Genomic DNA, 25,256 nt, shown 5'->3' with positions numbered 1-25,256 from the left:
TCGGTTTAGATTATAGTAACTATATTAAGAGGCAGAAGGTATTTATTAATAAACTTAGCTACGTTACAAAACTCTTGGTTTAGTGTCTTAACTTTGTAATACAACCTCTAATAGTACCTTTTAAAAAACAGGGAAACTGCAAAATGAGGCAGTGCAACTGACATTATTATTAAAAGACTAGAAGAAATAAAAAACCATTTTGTTTAAAACTATAAAAGCCTGATGTTTAAACAGCTGACTATTATTTAAAAAAAAAAAAAATCACATATATGGATTATTTTCTTCCTGGGAACAGCTACATGGACATGTTACAGAAATTCTAAGATATACAGAGATTATCAGTGGTTTAAAAATCTGAGTTTTAACCAAACATTACTTCATTGAAAACGTAACATGTTCATTTCTGATAAAAGGAAGATAAGTCATTTTCAAGGAGGATGGTAAGTTTCAAAAGGAAATCAGGCTTTTTTATAAGCTTTTGTTATAGATTCATGTTAAAAATAGTAATAAACCTAGAAACTGTAAGAAAAAACCCACTTTTAAGGCAAGTACTATGTCAATAGTACAAAAGAAGAGGAAAATGTGTATTTAATGGCATTCCATTCAGTATGCTGGTTCCACTAAAGCACTGAAGTTCAGTAACTAATGTGATACTGCTCAGGAAGATCTAGAGTGCACAATTAAACATTCCAGCAACTTAGAACAAAGCCAACATAATGGAGCAGTGAAAAACATGCATGCATGTCCAAAGCAAGTAGAAGGTTTAGTTTCTTATTATCTTAGTTTGTAAAGGCAAAACAAAGCAGATTTATCACAATATTACACAATTAACATTGTTACCAAGAGTGTACTTGTGCTATGTTAAACAGAAAAAAGCAGAGCTTGAACATACCACTCCTCCTGTATTCTCACCTTTTAAAATGTCATGAAACCCATGAAGACTTGTAGCAATATTTGTAAACACCATGTTGTAGTTTGTCCTAAGAAGTCCTGTTGGTTTTGTACCTTAAAGTACCATACAGATGAAAAAAAGAAAAAAATAAAAGAAAAAACACTCAGCCTCAAATGAAGTTAGCTTTGAAAAATCATCCAATTCCACCTACTAGAATTAATTCCATGGAGTAGGATCTTTAGATCTAAAGAATCATAAAGGAAGGGGAAATTAACTAATCTGTTAATATTAGATATATATACTAAATTTTGCCAGAGTAGGCAGGTAAGAGACGTCAAGTTCCCTACATTTCATTCAGATTTTACAAATAACCTTTCAGTCTCAAAAAGTAATTACACACACAAATATTTACACGCCCACTGTTGTTGGAAGGACCATCTGCGTCCTTCTAAAGGGTGAAGACTGAAATAACCTGTAGCTATACAATAATTATTTCCGCATATTATTTATAGTAAGCATTTGGATATACTTTTCCCACACACATACACACAAAGATTTTACCTAATTTTATTTAGTCATTACCATGAAAGTTGTCATTTAATAGAACAAGAGGAGTTGGAAGCAGTAATTAGTAATAAAATATAGTTTATTAGCAATTTGATGATTAAGAGATGACAAAAGACATACTGTCAATTTTACTATAAAAACCTACAGTAATTTCTTCTCTTCTACAGTTAACTATGACTATCTAAAATGTGGCACCTCATGACTGCTTGGTAATTTCCAGGCCTACCCCATGCCCATGTCTACCCCAAAAGAAGAGTGCAGAGCATTAAATAAACACTCCACAGCACACTCAAGTCTCCTAGCCTGGATCAAAGCATCCAATTTGTTGGAGCATAATGCAGAAGTCACTTGCCCCACGGTTTAGACTGTGCCTAAAGAGTAGCATTAACCTTGTTTCCTGTTTTCCTCTATCATGGGGGGTTTGTGTGTGTTTTTTTGGAGTGGCGAGGTGTTCTTTGGGATTTTTTTGTTTGTCTGGGTTTTGTTTGTTTTTTTAAACTGATCTGAGAGGAAAACTATATCTTCCAGTCACAAAGTAACAAACAGAGCCAAAACTTACTTGGTAACGCAAGAAGACTAACATATGTATGTAGCTTCTCAAAGATTGCAGTCAGCCTTTTCATGTCTCTGTGTAGATCCATATTTCTAGCTCTCAAAGCAGCTGTGCAAAGAGAAGACTCACACTCTTCTTCCAAACTAGGAATATATGAATTATGTTTTTTAAAAGTGAGCATTTATTTTAAAAAACAAGATCATGAGTTTTGGAGTAGGTAACTAGTGTTCTCTACATGCCCAATCCAAAGCAATAAACAGACTAGGAATTTATTTTAGAAAGGTTAACATATCAGAGTAAGTTAGCAATATATGAAAATTGCTGTGTACATGTACTAACCCCACTCTTGGGAGCTTCAGTCACAAGCCAGGAACAGTTCACACTCATGGCAAGGAATTGGTTGCGTTAGTTTAAAGACCTTTTCCTCTACTATGTATAATTTACTTTTTGCTTCCCAAGGAGTGGAGAACATGTACAAAAAAAGGAATAAAATAAGCTTTTCCCTTCTTCCTTAATTCAAAGACTCTCTTTAAGCAAGCCTTTGCACTAATAATTCACAACCTTTCAACCCACTCAGGAACAAGGATTTTCCCTGCAGAAGGGATGTGCAACTGGGCAAGTTTTACTACAGTGTTATATTTACCATACGATAAATCATCTTCAGACAGACTCAAGAAATTAACAGTTTCAGTGTATTGTACCTGAATAGTACCAATGCTATAAAATAACATGAGGAAACATTAAAAAATCTGTGCAGCTTTCCTTAAATTCTCATCTGTGAGAGGGGAAAAAAGGCTTTAAAATACCTATTTTTAACTCTAACACCCAGCTGAAAAAAAAAACATTCATAACCTAAAAGCTCAAAAACCAGTAGGAAAAAAAAAGGTTCTGCCTTTTAAACATATGTAGATGTTGACAATGCTGCACACCTGACACTTAGTGCCCCTTTCATTTGATCTATCAAATTAAAAGTACCTTTTTAACTGATAAGGAAGAATCTTTCTTAAAAAGCATAAGTAGGAAGCTAAATGTTCTGAGAAGGCCTTCAATTTCACAGCTGTTTCCTAGAAGGAAAAACACTACATAAGCATTTTTGCTCTGTGAAAATATTTTTCAATACTAAAAATATAAAATCTTACCAGGACTGTCACAGTATCTTCTGTAATACTCTCAAACAAGTGAAGCATTCCTTCCTCCAGAGGGCGAACATATGAAGCATTTTCATGAAGATACTGTGAAAACTGAGTACAGAGAGATTTTAAAATGGTGCTTGCTGAGGGCTCTTGCAAACTGTTTCAAGTTAACAATCGAACAGTTCACTTTAGCAAAGCACCTGTCATTTTAAATGATCCCCAGAACGTCATTAACAAGATACAACAGTTCAGTGATGTACAGCAGCCTCCTCTACAAGACCCACAAACACACACCTTGAGGGAAAGTGAGAAACAGCGAAGACTACAATGGAACTCCAGGCAAAACCCTATCTCGGGCTTTGCCACAGCACCCTCTCTCATTTTAACTGCCATGCACAGCACACCAAACCCCTGCTTTTTAAGTTTAAATATTGTTGCATTCCTTGCTCAACTCCATCAAATTAAGACTAGCTCCATGCACCATTAAGCCACCAGAATAAACTATCCTACCTTCCTCTCATGTATTGTTTGCCTCTCAGCGCTTGTCCTCTGCATCAGCACAAACATTCGCACAGCTATGCTGTACAAAGCATTGAAGAACTAAACCCAGTTAAAACTGAGAGCAAGAGATACATTTTAATCTTCATCTGTGTCCAGTCCAGTTTCCAACACCGTCAAAGCATGCCTATGCCAATGCAAAGGATGGAGCGGTAACTAATCAAACTGAGAATTCTTCCGTTCAAGAATTATAATAGGTTTGGGCAATTATAAAACTTTGACCTCATAGAACTGACTTGGCTAAAAATTGCTTAAGTAAATTCTGTGAGTGATTTTGCCCTCAAAAAAGTATGCCCAAGAACCAAGGTGTTTACTCTTACAATCAAAACGTAACAGTACTGTCAGCTCTCAATTTTGATACCACAGTATTACAAAAAGCTTTTTCCAGAGATTGACATAGGTAGTCAAAAGTGATCTTGGCTTTTATTTTACCCCATGGAAAGATATCTTCACCTTTAATTATTTATACCACAATAGTAGCTAAAGGTTCCAGGCAAATAAGGTGTGAGAAATTTTAATAATTTATTGAATTACTACAGTGCAGTAACACAGTGTTAACAAGAGGAGAGATGCCAAGCTCTCATACATGCATGCACAAATCTGGATGGAATTAGGGAAAATTCCGATATCTAAGGAGGAAGAAGTAACACATGCAGAACGCCCCTGACTTGTGTTGCAAAAGAGAGGACTGGAATTATCTGGCATGATGCTGAAGACCCAGCAGAACCCAGCAATCCAATACTTAAAGAGAAAAGGAATACTTGAACCTGGAAGAGAATTGTCCACATCTAGTTTGAGTGTTTGGTGGGGAAAATAGCTCGAAAGCGCCAGACAAGACCTGGAGTTGGGGAAAAATAAATCAGTGCAAGAGTGCTAAGCCACTATGTGACACTCGTGTCATTTTCTCTACCACATTATGGGGAGGTTTTTGAACCACTCAGTGGAGGAGCTAAGACCACACTGAGAACACTTGCCAAACAGATAAATTAATCAAAAATACAGGAGCAACAGCAGCTTCAGTGAGTGATGAAGATGCTTCACTGCTGGAAAGTCAAGGCAAAAGCCCCAAGAAACAGCGTGCACTGTGGCAGTTAGGTCATGAGTACACAATGGGGTAGACTACAAGACATAATTATGAAAACAAACAAAGCCTGAACTACTGAATCAGAGTCAAAAGAGGAATCAAATTACAGTTCTGATTAAGTTGCATGTTTCAGCTGTGTGGAAGCACTTCCCTGCTGAAAAGCAAATAAGTGTTAACTACGACATTAAGAAAAAAAAGTGCGTGACAAGTGACATCTAAGAAACCTGATTTTATCTCCTTCATGTAAAGTGCAGTAGTGTCTGTAGAATCCAATCACCACACTGTGCCACTTAAACAAGGAGACACAGTTCCTGTCCCAAAGAATTTCGAAGATGACAAAGCAGAACAATTTTCACAAGAAAGATATGCCATTTTGAGTACATTTGGTGGCAGGAGCGAGAAAATACTGTTCTCAAACTAAGATCTGTACTGAATGTCTTTAAAAGCGTATTCTTGACTGAAACAGTTGAAACAACTGAGAAGGTAAATAGAATGTGATTTTTCTAGTGGATAAACACCTTCATGAGCAAATTTGTTGCCTGCAAAGAGATTAAAGAAGGTCTTCCCAACAACAGGAAAGTTTTATGATAGTTAATATTGCCACTACATGCATTGCAGCCATCTGATGAATGCAAATCATGTCCCTCTCGGTAGCTTAAGTGTCACCCTACAAACTAATGAATTGAAAGTATAGTCTGAATCAGAAAATACTGTCATCTAGCAACTTAAATGCACATCAGTCCACTTGCACTATGAAGTCAACAATTCTGATGTTAAAGCAATTTTATCGCAAAGCATACATATATGCAACCCCACAAAAATCCATGTGTACAAAGTTCTTTTCCATGCTTCATCGCATAGAAAGTCAAAAGATGCAGCTTAACAGCAATGAATGATACTCTCAGAAAAGTCTCCCCATCGAGTTGCACAGAAAGAGACAGGTCAGGTTTCTCATAATGATTTCCACATGCTTTATAAACTTGAAGCTTCAGAAAACTTACAGGAAAGGTCTTCACACAAGAAGCCCAAAATCAGATTATAAAGTTGTTTTTTGACAAGGAAGCAGAGTCCAAGTTCTCTCCTTCGTAAGCCTACTCTGCATCCAGTTTATTTCAAATTACTATTGAACACTTCAAACACAAGATCTTCTGTGTCAACACCTCCCATGCCCCAGTGCATTAACTAAGACAAGCATCTATTTAGCGGTGCAATATTTGTGTATTTTAAAATAAGCCAGCTGAATTTTTGACAAATGTACTTTAATTTAGCACTTAAAAAGCAAAGTTTTGAGGCATAGGGGAAAAGGATTCTCTGCAGCTATGTACCTTCACCCACAATCAGAGAATTCACCCAACAGAAAAGACTTCTCATGCAGGAGAGTTCTCAGGAACACACTCATAGCATTCCAGTAAAGGTTGCAGAAGTCTGCATGACTAAGATTATTCACTCACGAAAGTCTACATAACTAAATATACTTGTAGCTGAAATCTGTAACCTTTACCTTTTGATTTAATGGCGATATGGTGTCTGTTGCAGAATCAATGGGAAAGATCTGTACCCTCTGCTCAGTGTACGTATGGAAGTTCAAAAGAGCTGTTACAAGTTCTTGAACAAAAGCCAGGGCCTGGCCAGCGAGATCTCGTAACTTCAGCTGTAAAGACAGTTATAAAATCATTATATTGGACATGCACCTATTTAAATTTGAAAAAATTCTATGGTTGGATACAAAAAATTGCTAACAATGATTTCTTTTTACTAGCTCAGCCTGAAATACATAGCAGTAATTATCTTTAACTTAATTTTTAAAGTTTATGAATAAGCGACAATGCCACACAGAAGGGCATGTTTTCCTATGACTAACAGAGCATGCTTGTAATTCATACAACCAGTGAGGCTTCGGGAACAGAATTTCCTTGGAATATTATGATAGGTGTGAGATAGCCTATCTTCTGCCATTTCAGGCCACTAAAATGATTGGTTTTATTGAATATCTGTGCAGAAAGTTGCATCTTTGCATACATAGCCATAAAAAGTGCTTACCTGATATCTTCTGTTGTGCAATGGTACATTCAGAGCATTGTATTGATTAGATCCTACAGGACAAAAACTGAGTTAAATGCACTTATTAAATTTTGCTTTTAAAACACATTTATCGGTAAATCGTGACTTTTTTAAACACAAAATCTCATTGCAGTAATATTACAGTTAAAATAATATTAACTAAAAAGATACAAACAATTGGCTTCAGTAAAGTACACCTGAACATCCTTACATCCTTGCTTAAGAATTGTTACTGTGACCAGGTAGAGAGAAAGCACTTCCATACTTGCCTCAGATTGTAAGTCAAATTTAACCATCTGAACACTCTGAATTTGATAGGTAATAGTAGAATCCTCTTGTGTAAAAGAACAGTATTCATCTTTAAAAAAAAAAAATCAAACCCTTAAAAAAAAAAATCCCTTAAAAAAAAAAAAAACAAACCCTTAAAGCATTCAAGATGATCTTCAAATTTCAGTTACATTCTGCCAAATAAGAGTAATATATTTTTTAATGGTTTGCCTTTTTTAAAAAAAAAAAAAAAAATAAAGCTCCTGTGTGTACTTGGTTTATTGATCATTTAGACGAGGATGTACTCTCCACACATTTCAGCATTCTATTCTGGTTACAGAGCAACTAGAATGATTATTCAACTATAAACAGGCACAAGTTTTAAAGAGGTAGAGGGATATTTGCACCTAGAGAACAGGTTACAAAGTCTTATAAATTTAAAAAGAATCACATCCATTCTCAGTTAAATGGAACAATTACCACTTCAGTTTAAAATCTGAACACAAAGGAAATTGACAGTTTCTAATTCCTTTTATATCATTCACATTCAGCAATTAACACATGAGAAGATGCAGTTGCATTCAGAACAAAAAACTCTGTCCAAGATTACTGATTCTTACTTGTAGTAAGTGCTTCAGAAAGCTTTTATCTTTCAATTCTCAAAATCATGCTTAGCAGCCAACAAGTCATTTGATTGTTACTGGAACTGAAGCCAGCTGCTAGTTACACTTTAAACCAATTACAGAGCCTACAGCAAGACAGTTGGAATCCACAGCAGACACTTCCTGACTCTCATTCTTCTACCACTAAGGAGCCATCCAACATTTGTAGTGTTTTCTACACAAGTGAAGACATAATGTTATGGCAGCTGAGGTAGCAGATAATTTATCTGCAAAGTTCTCACTACAACAATAACTACCTGTTAAAAAAAAAAGAGCTCTAAAGAAGCCAGAGAAGTAGAAACAGGCAAGAGATGCCAGGCAAAGTGATCTTTGTGAGAGGAAGGAAGTTAAAAGGGTATCAACTCCAGGCACCAACACCTATGCATAACACGCTGTATGAGAGTCAACATATCCTAAAGAGAAAATGATCTGGTGTTTCTAAGCTGAGACTCAATGCACTGCCAACCTAGCAGAGAACTCAGAAGGCTTATCCCTGCTGTATGCACCAGATGAGCTTATAGAGAACCTAAGGCTATTCAAAACACTGCCACCAAGTTTTAAATGGAATGAACAATGCAAAAGCTGCAAATAAAACCTACTGGAAATTCAGCAGCCCGTTTTCACTTCTCTGCTCCTTCTCCACTACCTTCAGCTTTTTTCACTATTACAAGTCCTCCTAGTCTCATTGCAGGAGAGTACAGACTGAGCCTGGCCCAGTACAGCCTTGTGTTCAAGCTGTTTACAGAAACAGACAGTATGCAGCACTGATCTGGCACAAACTAACCAACTCTTGCACCAAAACAAAGCACAGGCTGAGCGCTCCGAACTTCTAGTGTCTGTTGCACTTTGGTTTATCTAGTAGCTGTTGGAAAGGAAGCACAGGAAAAAAAAGGCAAGGAAAAAAAGGTTGCTTCAGGCAAAGGTCCCCAAAATTCAAAGGTTTCCCCTCCCCCCTGCGAAAAGACTAAAAAGTTTGAGACAAACCACAGGTAAGAACTAGACTGAGTGTCCTCTGACCAGACACGAGCCACGCTGGCAGACTTCCCACTAATACTAAGTACAGACCATTACTGATGCAGTGCCTCAAAGTCAACACCTCTGCAGCCACTAGTTTATCCCCATCTTACTGTAATTCTTTAATATATCCTGTCAAAAAATAATAGTCTGAGATGAGTAACTAAAGAAATCTTCATGGAGAAGACAGTAAATTGACAGTGTTCCTTCATCCTTTACAATATTCTATCAACACTAAGCAAGACAAGTGGTAAATTACTCAAAAGCTTTTAAAAGTTTTAATTTTCATTAGAGAGAAATATTTATCTAAAAACTTGAAATTTTAAGATTGCTAGATGAGATTATGATGAGAATTATGAATATTTATTACAATTACCTCCAGGAGTCTGTTCAGATGTCCAAGATTTCTTACAGCTAATACATTTTAATTCATAATGAGTACTTCCTCCAGATGGGTACCCAAAATTAAACAAGAAACCAAGGCAATACATACTTGTGTCATTAAAAGGTACTTTTTCATTGATTATGCATAGAGATTCTTCCAGTCTACTGCCCAAAGCTGCTTGAAGATTCTTTAACTGTTGCTGGCTAAATAACAAAAAGACAAAACAAAAAACCACACACACACACATATATTGTAAACCTTTAAAATTTAACCTGTATCACCAATATCCCAGCTCACCATAGATACCTGTATACTCAAGGGATGCCTATCTCCTAGAAGTTAGATCAAATTAGGACAACAGGAATAACTTTTCCTCCTTTATTTAATATATGGCACAGTATTTTAATCCCTAGGAAATGCAGTGAAAGATGCAATAAACTGTTGTAAATGCTAAATTCCACTGAGAAGCTAAACTGACTTCAGAGTTAATCTTTACATTATTTTCCAGTTCTGCAATTACTGTAAAAGCTGTATGAAAGTAATATTTTCTACTGGAATTTGAATGGGAATGCAAAAGGGCCTTTAAAATAGTTACAATATATCCAATGCAGTATTCCAATATGCAAGCAGTGAGTTGTTGATAACTCAGTTACCTAGGTCACATCACTATTAGAAATACGTCACGAGCCTTTGAAACCCCCATATCTGAACCCTGGTATGACACGGCTCATTCCAACAAGACTTGGCAATTACGTTTCTGACGCATTCAAAATAGATTTTTCTCTAGATCTGCTTCACTTGCATTTGATTGTGTACATAGATGTGAGCCTTAGTTATTAAGATTACCACTATCATTAGTATAGATTCTTGAGATTAATAGTAACATACTCCAGCATTATACATGTATATATGTCAAAGATTACTGCATATTGATTCAGACCAAATTCCACACCTTATCCAACTCAGGCCCCCAAATTCTTCACTGTTTTGCTTTCTGTTTAACATCTAGAACTCCCGCTCATATAGCAGAGGGTGGGGGAAGGTGTCAAAGTGACAGTTTTTTCCCTTTTTTATAAAAACACTGATACATGGAAATTTATCAGGACTAACAAGGAAAAGTAATCAAAAATAGACAAGTAGGATATGAAGAAACTGGCCAATAAGTAGCTCATACACATTAACAAAGATTTATCTTGTATAGCAGCTCCAAAATTGCATAGAAACTGTATAGCATGAACCACAGTAGCATTTGGCATGATAGAAAATAAACTCACAGACAAACTGCAAATGTATGGATTATGTTTTCTTTCTGTACTATAAAGGAATGGCAAACAAGCAGTGTGATATATTTTGTTTTACATTCTGCCCTTTAATTTTCAAGGCATGCAGGCTGTCAAGTCTCATATCCCCTGGCTTTCCCAAATAAAGTATAGGTGTTGGAGGCAAATGGATCCTTTCCCCTGAAAGAGTAGGGAAAACAGAAGAGTAGTGCTCTCAAAGACACCTTCTGTCACGTGTGCATTAGATACCAACTTCAGTATTTAAAATAAAGTAGTGTCAGGCTTTAATATTTTTTAGAAGCCTTCCTTCTTAAAACAGTAGGGACAATTTCTTACAGTGACATTAACTACTCAGTCATCATAGAACATGATGGACAAGCTCTGAACACCAGCAGATCAAGACTATACTGTTTTTCAAACCCCACAAAAAAAGCAAAACAGCAGCAAACCACAGCTTTCATCCTCTTTTGCAAGTCATTCTTAGTGAAACCCTGACCTGTATTAGAAGAGAGTAATTGGAATTCAAGTATCTTCGCATCTATCAAAATAGTTAAAATATATGCTCCAAGGTTACCATTTGAAAGAAGGAACTCATCTGATCACTCACTATGCATTTTATCCATTAAATATCTATACTGCACATATATCTTTAAAAAATGCACCTTAATAATGAACCTCAGGGAAGTGCACCGTAATTTGGTTTGGCCCACAGTCCTCAATTTCTTCCTATTTTCTACAATTTGTCTTCAAGATAATGAAGCTATTCCAAAACTAACAAAACAATCCCTCAATACAAACTTTCAAATATTTTAGCTGAGCTTGTTATACCTGAGGCAAAAGCTATTGCGCAAGAAGCCTTTGGAGTGGAGGGGGATTTTTTGAAATTCTTTTCAGTCAGTTGTCTCCGTATATCTTACTGAAGCTTCATTTTTAAAAGCAGTTCATAAAAATCTCTACAAATCTTTGCTTCATACAAGTTCAGTAGTTTCTTTACTTTTTCTAGAAATCCATTACAAATAAATTCTTCAAGCTTTCATCACCTTTACAGCTATTCAAAATAGTTTGAGATAACTGCTCTTACTGAAAGTTGAATCTGTGGAATTGATTGTCTAGTTACACACTCAGCAGAAGGAAAAGAAATCCGACCTGCAGTCTTGATGTTTATGTGCTGTTGTCCAGAATTTTGAGTTTCAAGGTGTTGTGGTTTTGTTTTGTGTTTTTAAGGTATTATTCTCTAAAAATAAACCAGTTAATCTTTTACAGCATTTATTTCTTTAAATGAATTTGTCATTATATTAAATAAAAACACTTACCATTCTTCAGTTCGAAGCCTACAGTCCTTAGCTTCTCTTTCTAGTGTCTGAGACTTGATCTTTATGCAAGAAGATAATCTCACAATGTAAGTACTGACACAGCAAGACATTTTATTTCAGAACTTTTCAAACTTGCAAGTAAGAGGAAAATTCCTTACTTCTAATTTGGCTTTATCATTCTGCAGCTTTTCTATGGTATCCGTGTATTTCCTTGTTAAACTGTCTACCACAGCTTGATGCTGGGCAGCATCAGTTTCCAAAACCTCAAGTCTAGTTCTCAGCTCCGCCTCTAAACGTTTGTGTTGCTCATCTGCTTCAAAGAACTAAAAGAAGAGAAGCAGAGTTCATATGAAAGGCTTCATTTTACTACACAATCTAGTCGTATGAGTTATACCAATTAGCTAGTCCAGATAAATAACAAGTACTATTTCTCATATAAATACAAATTTTATGATGGTATTTACATAGAAAAGATTCAAGGGAAAAAGCACATTGTATTTATTAAAGTTTTGTAGTACCAAGCATTCCTTAAATATATTGCTCATTAATAGTATACACCTGCAAAATTAAACTTGAGCCATAGATTTTTCTCAGGTTTTCTAAACTGAAGTAAAACGCATTCCATTTCAGTAAAGTAACTCCAGACTTAATTATCACAACTTGCAGGAAATATTTCAAGCTTTAAGGCAATTTTGAAACAGTGAACTAAAAAGAAATTTTGACCCAGTACCAACTATATGGCTATTTTCAGTAAGGTGGCTAAGCATCACCAGAAGTTAAAAACCTAAATGAGAAAACACATATTATGTGAATTATTCCACATGCTGTCTTAAGAATCTAAAGTCAAAATACTTTCTCATTTGCCCAGTGAACATCTTTATAAACAAGTTATCTGATCTAATCTACCATTTTGCATACAACTAAGCTTCAAAACTCACTAGTTTTCAAACGGCATTTTCTTTTCTCTATCTTTCTTAATGTGACCAGTTTTCTCAACTAAAAAGAAAGGCTAAGAAAAGTTTCACTCACAAGTATATGTAGTCGTTCATTCTCTTCTATCTTCTTCTGAAGATCTTCATTGAAGACACTTTTCTGCTCTTGACTCAACTGAGATGAGGATTCTGCACTTTTCTAAAAGAAAATAAAATGCATTCATTATCTCCAAATCTTTGCAGGTATCCCAAAGCCCATGTCCAAGTATATGAAAGCACTTAACATTGCAAACTCCCAATAGAAATGAGTATATCTCTTTCTTACATTGATTAATATATCCATAGCTACACATATTCCAATCCCTAACATTCCGTGATTCTGTGATATTGCACACAGCATGAGCCTAAAAGCAGCACATTTTCCTTCACACTGTTGTTACAGTGGAGTGGTAGAACACTAACTCAATAAGGACTCAGGAAAGCCTCTACTCAGGCATCACACCCACACACACATGAAATTGCTTGTAGGGGCAGATGCCCATTTGACATCATTTGAATCTTGCATGATTCCATGAAGCCAGTAATACGAAGCCCTACACACACAGAGGCTTATTTGTTTTGGCAGCTGTGCTTAAGGCACATCTCCTCCCACCAAGTGTCCAGGTGTAAGCTGGTCTGGTCTCAGCAGGGACCAGGAATAACCACTATCCCATGGTGGGCTGCAGCATGAGGCGGCACTGGAAAACACATGGTCTTCACTGTCCACCAACTACCCTGAGAATGCAGATATCTCTCTGCCAACTGTTTCCTCATTTGCCAGTCATTTCATCCGAAAGACTCAAGAGACCACCAGCAAATCCCACACTGCGGAACAAAGGCAGCACCATCATCAATCAAAATGAAGACTGTTTACATTTAAACTTAACAGTGAACGTCAAGTGTTTGGGACAGCTAAGCTACCTCTGCATTTGATGTCAGCCTATGAACACCTGAGATACAGGCATATCTTCTCCTCCTTCTAGAAGGATTGCAGTGTAACACAGGTAATCTATCCCAATCTTAATCTCAACAGTTTTCTGAACTTTAGTCTATATAGTTTTAGACGTGATTTACATGGTCTCTCAATGGCAAGTCTCTGAAGTAAGGGTGACATGAAATTTAGTGGGGGTGTGTTCAATACAATTTACATAAAATAAGGCCCTACAGCAGGAGTGTCAAACTCATTTTCACCAAGGGCCACATAAGCCTCACAGTTGCCTTCAAAGACCTGAATGCAATTTTAGGACTGTATAAGTGTAACTACAGACATCTGCTAAGCAAGACTTTTTTTGCCTTTAGCACATACTTTGTTCTTCTTGCCCCTTGTTTCACTTAATGCAAGTTCATCTTGAAGTAACTCCACTCGCTTGGCAAGCTGCTGATTTCGAAAGGTCAAGCTGTCCATTTCTTGTTGCAGTTTCCTCAGTGATTGATCCTTCATCTTCAGTTGCTCCTGAATGACCAAAAAGTTTAATTTTAAAATTTCACACTTACTTTCAACGCATGCTTTTAATAAGAAGTATTACATTAAAAAAAGAACACATTAAAAAATTGCTTTCTTCACTATTTGAACACTGAAGAAGTAAAAAGTATTGCTTTTTAACTAAAACACAGATTTCACTTCCTTGAGCTGCCCACAGATCACACTCAAGTAGGTGCTTCATTCTCCAAGTTACTCATGAAGAAGCAACCTTCCACTTTTAAAAAGTAAAACTTGCAGAGAACAATGAAGACTAGTTGCAGAACAGACATTCTTTTACTAAATCAGGCTCCTTCCTCATTGTTTTAATTGCAATACTTTGATTAAAAAGTATTCCCATTTACCCCTCACATTTACCTGTTTTGTGACAGCCTAATACATCTGACATGAGCAGGTTTTAGAGATTACCTTCAGAGAAGCAGAGTTCGCTTGCTCATCCACAACCCCTTTTTTCAGTACTTGGTTCTGAGCTCGAAGCTGAAAAATAGAAAATGCGAATAACAATGCAAGACAAAGAAATATGTGCATCATATTCTCTCATGAGAGCATCAGTTGCATATGTTTTGCAAAGTATTCTGCAGAGGTAGACAGTAGTGGTACCAGGTTGAAAAAATTATCCAATTCATATCCTAAACTGCTAAGAAACAAGAAGGTGCTTTACCATCTGAATATTTTGGTAAAATAGAAGATAATTCTTTCTCAATAAAATCTTGGAATATCAGTTACTTAAATATAGTTAAGGTTTGAAGAACATTGAACTAATATGGAAAAGCTGCAATTTCTTCCTTGACCGATCAAGTTCTTGCTCATATTCAGGGCTATTTCTGTTTCTCCTCTCTTCTCCCTAAAACTGTTCATGACAGGTCCTGGAACATAAGCACGACTCACAACAAAGTCAAAATCTGTATCAATTCCAGAAGACCTTAACTATATTCCAATTCAAAAATGCTCATTACCAGCAGCAATAGATAATCTAGAGAGAACAGCTTGACAAACACTTCAGGAAAAAACATAGAAAGCACAGAAGAAAAAGCCCTCTAGGACTTACTTATCTTACTTATCACAAATCTGAGCTAAAACCCCTGTGGTGGAAAGTGATACTCAAGAAATCTATTTCCCAGTCACTTCACAGAGTACCTATACCCTGCAGCAATGAGGATACCAACAGTTCCATCTTCTCATTCCTTGAATCCTGGTTTCTTCAAGGGCAGTCTGTATTCATTTGACATGCTTGAGTCCAGCTGTTGCAGATATAAATTAAAAGGGTTTGTATAGTGTTTGGGAATACCTCTGGCAGGCACATAAAAGGCGAGATTCATTGTAAAACAGCAACGGCTAATCTTTTCAGTCTGATGACTGAATATATTTGAAAGGTCAAAAGTCAGTTGACATTACTAAGCACAGGCTTTGCTCTGCAGTATTCCCACTGTGCTGCTCAGGCATCACAAAGGCAAGAGAAGAAACTTGCAAGAGCACCACAGAAAGACTTCAAAGCAAGACAAAGCAGTGCAGTAATCTTCTATGCCTTTTTTTCCTCCACAGCTACTAATGCAGGAACGTGTCAAATGCAGTGAATAATCTAGCTCAGTCGTGTTGCACTGAGATAGCCAAGCTGAAGGGTGACCCATCAAAGCCTGTCACAAGTTCAAAGAGCCTTTTGACCATTACTTCCATCAGGGTTGTGTAAGAGAGATAGAAGCTGAAACTTGAGGCAAAGAAGACTCTGAAAATACACATCTATCTTCTGGACTGTGCCATAAACTAAGAGAGAACACAATCCTTTTGCAGGTACGTCCCTTGGCACTTCTTGAGTCTCTACCTCTGCCTTTGGCTTCCACAACATGATTAAGTGAACAGGCAAATGGTTTCCCAGTGCTAGTCTCCATTTCTACCTGCACATAAACAGCCAATTGAACAACTGATCATTTACAGAAACAAGAAATTTATCCGCAAATCCACAATGCCCTGAAGTTGTTGCACAAGGAGCGGGATGAAGCCAAGAAATAGTTCCCATGAAGAATCCATGAAACACCACCAGCTTCAAGTTGCAAGGCGGAAGTTCAAAGAAAGGTTTTAGACACCATGATATTAAAAGAAAGAGGATCCAGTAGCTAGAACTTTCACAAGCTATAATCAAAAGCCCACATCTCAAAGTTTCATTCAGGAATCAAACAAAGTCCCTCAATTACCTTATCCTGAGCCATTTCTAGTCTCCAAGGTACAGCAGAGCCACTGTAGAAAGCAACATGAAATATGAACTCTGTGACCTACAAAGCCTCAAAGTGAATTCTGCTTTCTTAAAATGATTTTGTGGAAGCATTAAAAAAAAAAAAAAATCTGTGAACAATTTAGATTCTGCATAGCTTTTTTTTATAGCAGTTCCAAGGACAACAGTATTTAAAAATACATCAGTCTGTAATTTAGAGAAAGGTGTCAAATACAGTCAAGTGCCTTTTGCCAAACACTTTGATGCTGGGCTACACAAAACCAAAGTGCTGGCTTTCTTTACCAAGGTCGTTGAAGAATTATGCCATTCAAGACCATCAGTTTCCTCTTCCTTTTAGTGAAGAAACAAGAATGAACAGTTCCGTGTTAATCAGGTCTCCATCATTTAAAGAGTCACCTCAAGCACCTTAGAAAGACATTCTCTGCTATGGGCCAGAAGTGTTCACAAATACTCTGTTAAGCAGCACCAGAAACGGGAAGCAAAGTCACCCAGGGCAGCTGCAGAAGACTGGGAACAGACATGAGGCAAGTATGAAATCGAGTGTCCTCACTCCCAGGACACCGCAACACCACTGCAAGTACCGCTCGACTCCTACACCCACCAGACAAAGCAAACTCGGAGTCTAGGAGTGGGATACCAGAACAAGAGCCACAACGATAACTAAGCCCCACGCCTGGCTGGGAAGTGGAGCAGGAAGGGAAAGCACTGCTAGTCTGGCTTCCCTGCTATAGCTGAGCCCGCCGTCCTACTCGGTGCTTTGCAGACGAGGCCGCTGTGCTGCTCAGCCGGCACTGGGCAGCGCTGTGCGCCCTCGGCACCTGCGAGCCCGCAGCTCCTCCGCCTGCCCAAATCCGCCCTCAGCTCGCCCCGAGGGGAGGCAGCCTCGGGCCCCAACACTTAGCGCTACCACAGACACCTGCGTTCCAGCCCTGACCAGCCCCGCTCCGGCTGGAGGGCTCCGGCTCCCGCCAACCCGCGGCGGTGCCGGGGCAGAGCGGGCGGCCCCGCCAACCCGCACCCCGGGCGGGAAGGTCCCTCCCCTCAGAGCGGCCGTTGGGCGCGTAACGGCCCGAGCCCGCGCGCAGGGAGCGGCTGGAGGGGGCGGCACCGGCCGGGGGGCGGCGGCCGCCGCTCGCGGAGCATCGGGGACGGGCTCTGGCGCCTGGTACCTTGGAGTACTCCTGAGCCAGCTTCTGGTACTTCCCCTGCAGCTCCGCGGCGGCCGCCATGGCCCCGCCAGCTCGGGGCGGACGCGGGCCCCGGCCCCGCACGCCCGCCAAGGGACGACGCACTTCCGGGTTCGGGCGGCGGGAGCGTGATGACGCCGCAAGACCACCCACATGGCCGGGGGGGGCGGAGCTTAAGTCGCCGGCGCCACCATCTTGACGCAACTTCCAAGATGGCGGCACGGGGGTGAGCGGGGCCGCGAGAGGGGGCGGGCCGGACCACGTGACGGGGAGCGCAGCCGCCTCCGTTGCCATAGTAACAGCCGCCGGGCCCCGCGCGGCCTGAGCCTACGGGGCCGCACGCCGCTCAAAAAGCATCGGCCGCGCTCGGAGCAGCGTCCGGCCGAGCGGGGGCGGCCGGGGAGCCCGGGGGCGGCGGCCGGGGTGGTCACGTCGCGGATCGCGACGCGGACAGCGGCGGGTGCTGCCCCGGAGCCGTTCCTGCCCGGGCAGAGCGCCGGGGCCGCGGCCCCCGGCCTAGCCAGGGCTGTCGCTAGGGGGCGCCCCGCGCTCGGGCCTGCGGCTCCGGGCGTGCGGAGGCGGCGCGGGGAGGTCACCGGGGGCCCGGCCGGTCCCGCGGCCCGTGTGAGAGGGCGGATCCATCCGTGAATAAGTGAAACAAAAGGCAGCGAGGTAGTTTCTCATGGTTTGCAGCGAGTGGCAGCGATGGGATTAGTCGGTGGCAGCATCTGGCGCTTCCTACTGCGTTCAGCCGTCCCCGCCATTACCCTGACGGAGGGGACGCGGGTGACCCGTGTGTTACCGCCGGGCCCGCCCTACAAACTCCAGTTCCACAGGCTTGGGGGTCATTTTGAGTATCTGCACCCAGTGGTTCCCGGGGGGTCCCTTCTGTGCTGCCTCCAGCCTGCAGGCTCCTTTGTTTCAGAACCTGCTTTCAGCTTCACCACTCGGGCATCGTCCTTCGGAGACTGCTTGGACCGTGCTCATTATTATCCTGTTCTTCTATATCCTCAGATTTGCCAAACATTTAAATGAGTATATACTAGCAACACTCTTTAAGCAGAACCTGAAGACATCATAGTAGGTGTGTTTGGTCCTGCCAGACATCCAGTGAATGCAGGATTTTGTTTCTGAAAGTGACTGGAAACAGATGTGTAAAGAAAAAAATAATAAAGCAAAAATGTGATGATACTTCACCAGTATATGCTGAGCATCTGGTGATTTGCAGGTTAAGGGCTTCCTGGTCTAGGATAGACATGCAACAGCAAATTATTATTTTTGTTCAGTTTCCATGGTATCATTTTTTCCACTTGATTTAAGCATGGTGTCTTCATAGCCTTTCCTCAGGAGTGGGTAGTGCTAGAGATGCTAAATCATCATTTCCTTACCTTCTTTTCTCTTTGTTTCCCTTAAATAGGAGGAGATAGTAGGTGACTGTAACAGGAACTAATCCTATTCCTTAGTCTTGAGGCTTCGATGGTGTGTGCTATTATTTTGCTTATCACAGTAATGGAGTTGGCAAGCACTAAATATGATATGGTGGCCAGATAATTAAATATGTTTCTATCTCCACAGGAAGTCTTAATGTTGGAGGAGATGTCACTGATCCATTTTGCCAAGAACAGAGACTGCACATTTTTAGGAAGTTTAAAAAGGGAAAAAAGCAAAACACATCTTGTCACTGTTCATCTAAATGGTCTTGCTGCTGTTCTGCATGAACAAAAGAGCTTAAATAGCAATATTGGAATAAGAAATAAGTCAGCTCTAGTTTTTAATATTAGAGCCATGACGAACTACCTCTTCTACTCCATTTTTGTTCCCTACAGAAGCCCTTAACAAAGTAAATGGAGTTTGCAGTTGGTGTTCAGCACATCAGGGTTAACAGGCAACATACCTTGCATGGTATGTCCTCACATGACAGTGCAGTAAAATTTCTACTGAAAAATTATTAAAAACCTTTACAATTATTCTAAGCCTGTATTTTTAGGTTTGCATTTTCTAGGATATGTCTTTCATGAAATATTAGCTTGAAATGCTTTGAACATACTTTGCAAAATACAGTACTCTCAGTTTGTGCTGTGTTCAAAGATGCTTTTGTGATAAAATTTTCTCCTTGTATCTGGCGCAGTAAATGCTGGCAGAGAGGTTTCACAGCTGAAAGCTGGGAAAGGGAGCTGAGGGAATTACAGTGCCTAGTTGGAGCAGAATGAATTGCTCTCCCACCGACCACAACGGTGTTTCTGACTGGACAGCCAGCATTCAGGCTGGAGGAATGGAGAATTTATTTGCCTGCATCCATCCAGAATGGCAAGATTTACATATACATTATATAGGGCATTTATCATAGGAGGTAATGCCAGTTTCTTAAAACACAAGTGGACAGAGGGAATAAAAAATGGGTGCTTTTCCCACTTAAGGGCTGTAAGGCTGAGAGCTGCCTGCAGGATTTTTAGGCTCATCAGAACACCCCTGTTTCAATGTGTTTAAAGCATCAGGCCAGCTTTTCGTATTTTAAAGTGGTCCTGCCTCTTACTCAGTTTCATGGATCCTGGAGTCCATATAATGTTAGGAACATATAATATGATTTATCACCATTCCATGATGGTACTTGGTGAACAGCCTGAGTCAAAGTTCCCCAAACATACAGGTAATAAAGTTATGTGGCTTATGTTTGGTTTTGTTGTTGGTTTGTTTGTTTGTTTGTTTTTTTAGTTACTCATAGGAAGTTCTCAGATCAATCTTTTTGATTTGTCATTGCAGCTGCAGTGCTACTTCCCCTGCTTTCAGCTGTGAAAAAAAATGTCTGTATTGCACTGTTTCCTCGCAAGCACTTCCCTAAAGCTCATCTCTCCCTAGAGAGCAAGTCTGTCCAAGCGCTGCGCTGGAGAGGCTCACAATGCGAGTTGCTGCAGCGTGGTGTCGTAATGCTTCCATGTCAGCAACTCCGTGTGTCACCGCAGAGGCTGATCCTGTCACCAGAAGTTCAGAGCGAGAAGAGTTCAACTGACTGAAATGCCGAGCAGCATGGGGTGGTTGCCACAGAACCCCCAAAATAATACCTTCCGCAAATCCATCCACATGATCTTAGTACACGTTACGGCAGCAGAGCTTAATGCAAGAAAAAATGTGATGTGTTGAGCAAGGAAATATCTTACAAGGATCACAGCATTTTTGGTTGTCTTTGTTGGCTTTCATGGGGAAGAACAAAGAGCCAGGGGTACACATGGGAACAGAACCTGTCCTTATGTCTGTACCTAGCAGCTAGCATAATGGGTGCTGAATTTTAGATACTGTCTCAAGACAAATAATTTATGTAAGAATTACCGTGATTGTTTCAATGTGTTCTGTTTTCAAGCTCTTTTATTCTCCCTTCCCTGCCCAAACAGTGCCTGCCCTTCTATCCAGTTAGTCAGAAATTGTACTCACATACTCTGTGAATAGGTGCAAGTAGAGAAACAAACAAGGAATATATTTGGAATAATCCAGGATGTTTTCTGTGCTTTGGGAAAACAAACTTCATTGTCATCACATGCTTACAAGTATTCACAACAAAAGGGTTTATACGATCCGGAAAAAAAATAAAAAATGATTGGAAGGGAGCCATAGTCAGCAGACTATCACAAGCAATGCATAAACCACATCCTCGGAAGCTGCAAACACCCTAAACTGGTGTTTTGTTTCTGTTATCTTAGCAACGGCAAGTATGAACAGCAGGATATGTACTCACGATATGCGCTTGTTATTTCTCATGGTGACTGTAACAAACTGTTCGTTATGTATAACCTTTCACCTCTTTCGAAACCCAATTGTTCTGCTGATTTTTTTTAATTGCCAAGTACTCAAAAAAATGTATATGCATGTACAGATATGCACTTCACAGAAGTTTCTTTTAATTATTTGTAATCTTCATTATCATAATTTCAGTGTTTCTGTGACATTTAAAAATAGAAATTAAAACAAGTCTCTCTGTCTCTCACGTCCCTTCCCAGCCCATAGGATAAATAGCTTGAGTCATCTATAGGGTGTGTGCATGGCCAGGGGAGTGGTGCTTTTGTGTAAAAATAAGTTGCTGAGAACGAGAAAATGGAAAAACTGAGCAGGCAGCTGCCTGTAATAATTCAGAGTTGACTTGGCAGCTCATGTTCAGCTCAGGTACAACACATACTGGCGCTTGGTGCAACAGGAACAATTTCTGTGTCTTCACAACAAACCCTTCCTGACATTCACAGAATGTCAGGATTGGAAGGGACCTCGAAAGATCATCTAGTCCACTCTATAAAACAGCAGAACTTACAGCTGAAAAGGTTTATGTTTTGTTTTGTTTTTTTCTTCTGAATGCAGAATTCCCTCTCTTCCAGGAAAATGAAACCTCTTCCCTAGCTCTGCCATCTTTTATTGAAGGTCTGCACATCTTCTACAGCCTTGTTTCCTGCTTTTCTTTACGTTTGCAGGGGCCATAGCTGAGAAACACGGCCCAGCTGAGACTACCTGCGCTCAGAGTCTGGAGTCTTCCATGTTTGGTGGAGAAAGAAGCATAAAATCCATGTACTTTAATTCCAGAGAGACAAAATGTTCATTTCATAGAGAAAAAGACTGAATTGAGAAGGAGCATTATGAAGATTGTACAGCGAGAAGTGGATGCTTTTTCACGTACACCAGGTGCGGACACAGACCTCCAAGCCTTTGTGAGTAACATCAGCAAACCAGGAGCTGGTACCTGCAGCAAAGACGGCATGGGTTTGTCTTAGTTTTCTCAAATCTCCAGAGACAGACACGAGTGGAGAAAAAAGAGAGATCTGGAAGTTTTACCAGTAGGTTTGCAAACATTTTAATCAGAATTGCTCCTGTTAATGAAGATATTTTTTTTTTTAACTATTTTTTAAAAAGCTTGTGGCACCTTCAGAAACAATTTGCACTTTTGGAATGAGCTAAAGCCTGGTCTTTGGTGCATAAAGACTGTAATGGAAAAAGAAGAGGCATGGAGGAGATGTGGGGCAGGGTTCCTCACCGACAGCGCAGGGAGAAGGCACAATGTGCCATGTAGAAGGAGTGGGCGATAAACTGTTACTTGTACATCGCAAGCCCAGAGATGGGAAATGTGAACTTGAAGCAGTGGAAGGGGGGATGCCCTGGGAGGATCGAAAGGCAGCAGGGAGTATTACAATCAAATTGTCTGCTGGGAAAAATGCTTTGGAGGAGACAGGTTTGTCTTTGTGGATTTGTATGAACTGGAAAGGAGAAACAGCATGAGGAGCAAAGCAGTGTCGGTTTTGAATCTGGACAATGGGAGGAGGGATAATCTTAGGGAGGATTACGAGGCTGAGATGGACTGTATAAGCATTTTTTTAAATATGTATTGTCTAATTTTTTTTCTTTGTGTTTTACTACGTTGAGGGGTGGGGGGTTGGTCATTTCTCAGTGGCTGGTGGTTGTTTTTGTGTGTGGTTATGATACTGACCAGTAAAAGCAGCATCATGGCAGCTGAGTGAAATATCACATACCTTTAAGAGTAGCAGTGAACTTGAGTGCACACACAGGGATGTGTAGTAAATAATCACGGAATGACACAGTTGGTCAGGTTTTTTATTTTTTTTTAAATATGGGAGTAGGCTTCCAGGCCTCTACACTTTAGAAAGGAATTAAATGTAGCAAACTATTAAAAAAATACTCACTGGAACTTCATGATAAATATTCTGTGTAATATTTTAAAAGAGTTGAAGTTTTTCAGTGTAAAAAGAACAATCCTTAATTTCAAAATGACAGCAGTTTATTGGAATGGTTTTAGATAAGAAGACAAAAGCTTCTTAACCTAGATGAAATTCAGATAGAAGAGAACACATAACATTACTAAAAATTGATGCTTAATTTTTATTGTCAGGCACCCTTCCATACACATTCATTCACTGGAAAAACAGCATTTCTTAGAAAATAGGTGCAAGCCACTGGCACGAGCCAGCAAAGAAAGGAAGACTCACAGAATGACAACGCACTCTTTTCCACCTCTAATTGCATCCCATATTTCCATTAATAGATCAGCACTAAAACGAAATTTGGTATCGCGATTGACCCAGGGTGCTTACGCTTCTCCTTGTTATGAGCCACTACATATAAATAAACCAGCAACGCTACCAGAAACAGGGTATCTGCGAAGTTGGACACCAACAAGTAGGGATTAACAACCATGTCGGAAATAATGAGCCTTGACAGATCTAGGGTTAAATACTTTAAAATTAGATCCTGCTGAAAGCCGAATCTTGTCGCTTAGCAACGGCTGCATGGGATGCTGCTGTCACTCAGCGGATGCTTCTCTGGGGAGTTAACGTTATGCTGACAGAAAATGGGTTATGATTGGGTCAAGGTGACATCATGCCACACGGCGGCATCATTTTTTTAAGGTGGCATACAACACGATCACACTCGAGTTAATACCCAGGTTTGTGTAGCCACTCGGAGATTTAAGGAAACATCTTTTCTTTTGAAATGGCTCGGCTCTGCCTACACCTCTGTGCAAAACACCAGGTCATTTCAGCCAGCACAACGTGGTCAGACTCAACAGGTGAATGCTTAATCTTTGCAAATTACTGAGAGCCAAAAGAAAAGAAAAAAGCCAGTAATTTGTGGAGGTCCAACTGTGTATTCAGAGCATGGAAACCTCCACCAGCAGTTCAGAAAACATGCACAAAGCTTATGAGAGAATAAAATGTACTCTTACTGAAAATAACTGAAGATGTAGTTTGCTGAGCTAATTTTAGCATTTAAAACAACTGGGAACCTACTGGATGTTAATAAGAAACCAAGACACCGAGTTAATTAATTTTTTTTTTTAAAAAAGCCTTTAAGGCATGAAATCTATTTTTACAAGTGATGCTGGTTGATACAGGCACCTACAGAGATTTGTCTGAACACCTGCCGGCCAACTGCAAAGCACAGGAGCACATCAGTGCTCCTGAGGTCAGTCTGATAGGGACCATCCTGCCTTTCTAGACATGAAAACACGCAAGTGCTTAACTGCTACCAGCGTCTCTGGAATGGATACAGAAATTAGGGACTCAGTCTGATCTAGTGTACTGCCCATTAGGGCTTGGGAAGTCAATGTGCTATGGTAATGGAGATTATGGTGCCCAGCATAAAAGCAACACTCAGCTAGACATACCTAGTTTAAAGGAACTAGATGTTCTTCTCTGAACGTTGAAAGAGAGCAGATGAGAACTTCATTGTGGGTGGACATTCTGATGACTCACATGAGGTGTGACGATGGCAAATGTAGCATCTCCTATCCAGACATGAGGCAAAGACACCTTTGATCTGTCCCCACCATTTTAAACAAAAACAGTCCTGTAGGTAAACCGCAACATGAGCTGAACTGCAACTTGCATTGATGGAATACATATCATGGCTGATAAATCTTGTCCTTCTTCCTTTATTCAGACAGGCTGTGCTGAAAGGGAATTCCTAGTGAGCAGGAAGGTTACCAGGAGAGATCACAAAGAGTCAGGATCAGGACAGATCTCATTAAATCCAGTTCCAGGTCACAGACTACCAACTCTTTCTGCTGACTGGCTCCTCACGGTTTTACAGTGACAGAAGATAACGAAGAGGTGGACATATTAGATGATAACAGG

The 25,256-nt window shown here is 39.9% G+C and overlaps 1 protein-coding gene across 4 annotated transcripts in view; it reads right to left on the bottom strand.

Moving 5' to 3' along the window:
- Positions 1 to 17,733, bottom strand: part of PPP1R21 (protein phosphatase 1 regulatory subunit 21) — a 29,835-nt gene extending 12,102 nt beyond the window's left edge. For 2 of the 4 annotated variants that reach the window (XM_080342646.1, XM_080342645.1), the window contains exons 1-13: positions 17,617 to 17,731; positions 14,629 to 14,697; positions 14,047 to 14,193; positions 12,799 to 12,900; positions 11,928 to 12,092; positions 11,770 to 11,828; positions 9,285 to 9,379; positions 6,828 to 6,880; positions 6,289 to 6,438; positions 3,152 to 3,253; positions 2,988 to 3,076; positions 2,019 to 2,155; positions 913 to 1,005 (exon numbers count right to left, since the gene is read on the bottom strand). In XM_080342646.1, coding sequence (XP_080198772.1) covers positions 913 to 1,005; positions 2,019 to 2,155; positions 2,988 to 3,076; positions 3,152 to 3,253; positions 6,289 to 6,438; positions 6,828 to 6,880; positions 9,285 to 9,379; positions 11,770 to 11,828; positions 11,928 to 12,092; positions 12,799 to 12,900; positions 14,047 to 14,193; positions 14,629 to 14,697; positions 17,617 to 17,676 — 1,321 coding nt within the window. In that variant the 5' untranslated portion in view covers positions 17,677 to 17,731. Of the gene's footprint in view, positions 1 to 912; positions 1,006 to 2,018; positions 2,156 to 2,987; positions 3,077 to 3,151; positions 3,254 to 6,288; positions 6,439 to 6,827; positions 6,881 to 9,284; positions 9,380 to 11,769; positions 11,829 to 11,927; positions 12,093 to 12,798; positions 12,901 to 14,046; positions 14,194 to 14,628; positions 14,698 to 15,357; positions 15,462 to 17,616 lie in introns of all 4 variants that reach the window. The other 2 variants (XM_080342647.1, XM_080342648.1) reach the window with 2 other exon arrangements.
- Positions 17,734 to 25,256: the final 7,523 nt, after the last annotated feature.

This window comes from Nesoenas mayeri, assembly GCF_963082525.1.
Source record: "Nesoenas mayeri genome assembly, chromosome: 3".
Lineage (NCBI taxonomy): Eukaryota > Metazoa > Chordata > Aves > Columbiformes > Columbidae > Nesoenas > Nesoenas mayeri.
The sequence above is the reverse complement of the archived record's forward strand: the minus strand, read 5'-3'. Positions and strand labels throughout refer to the sequence as shown.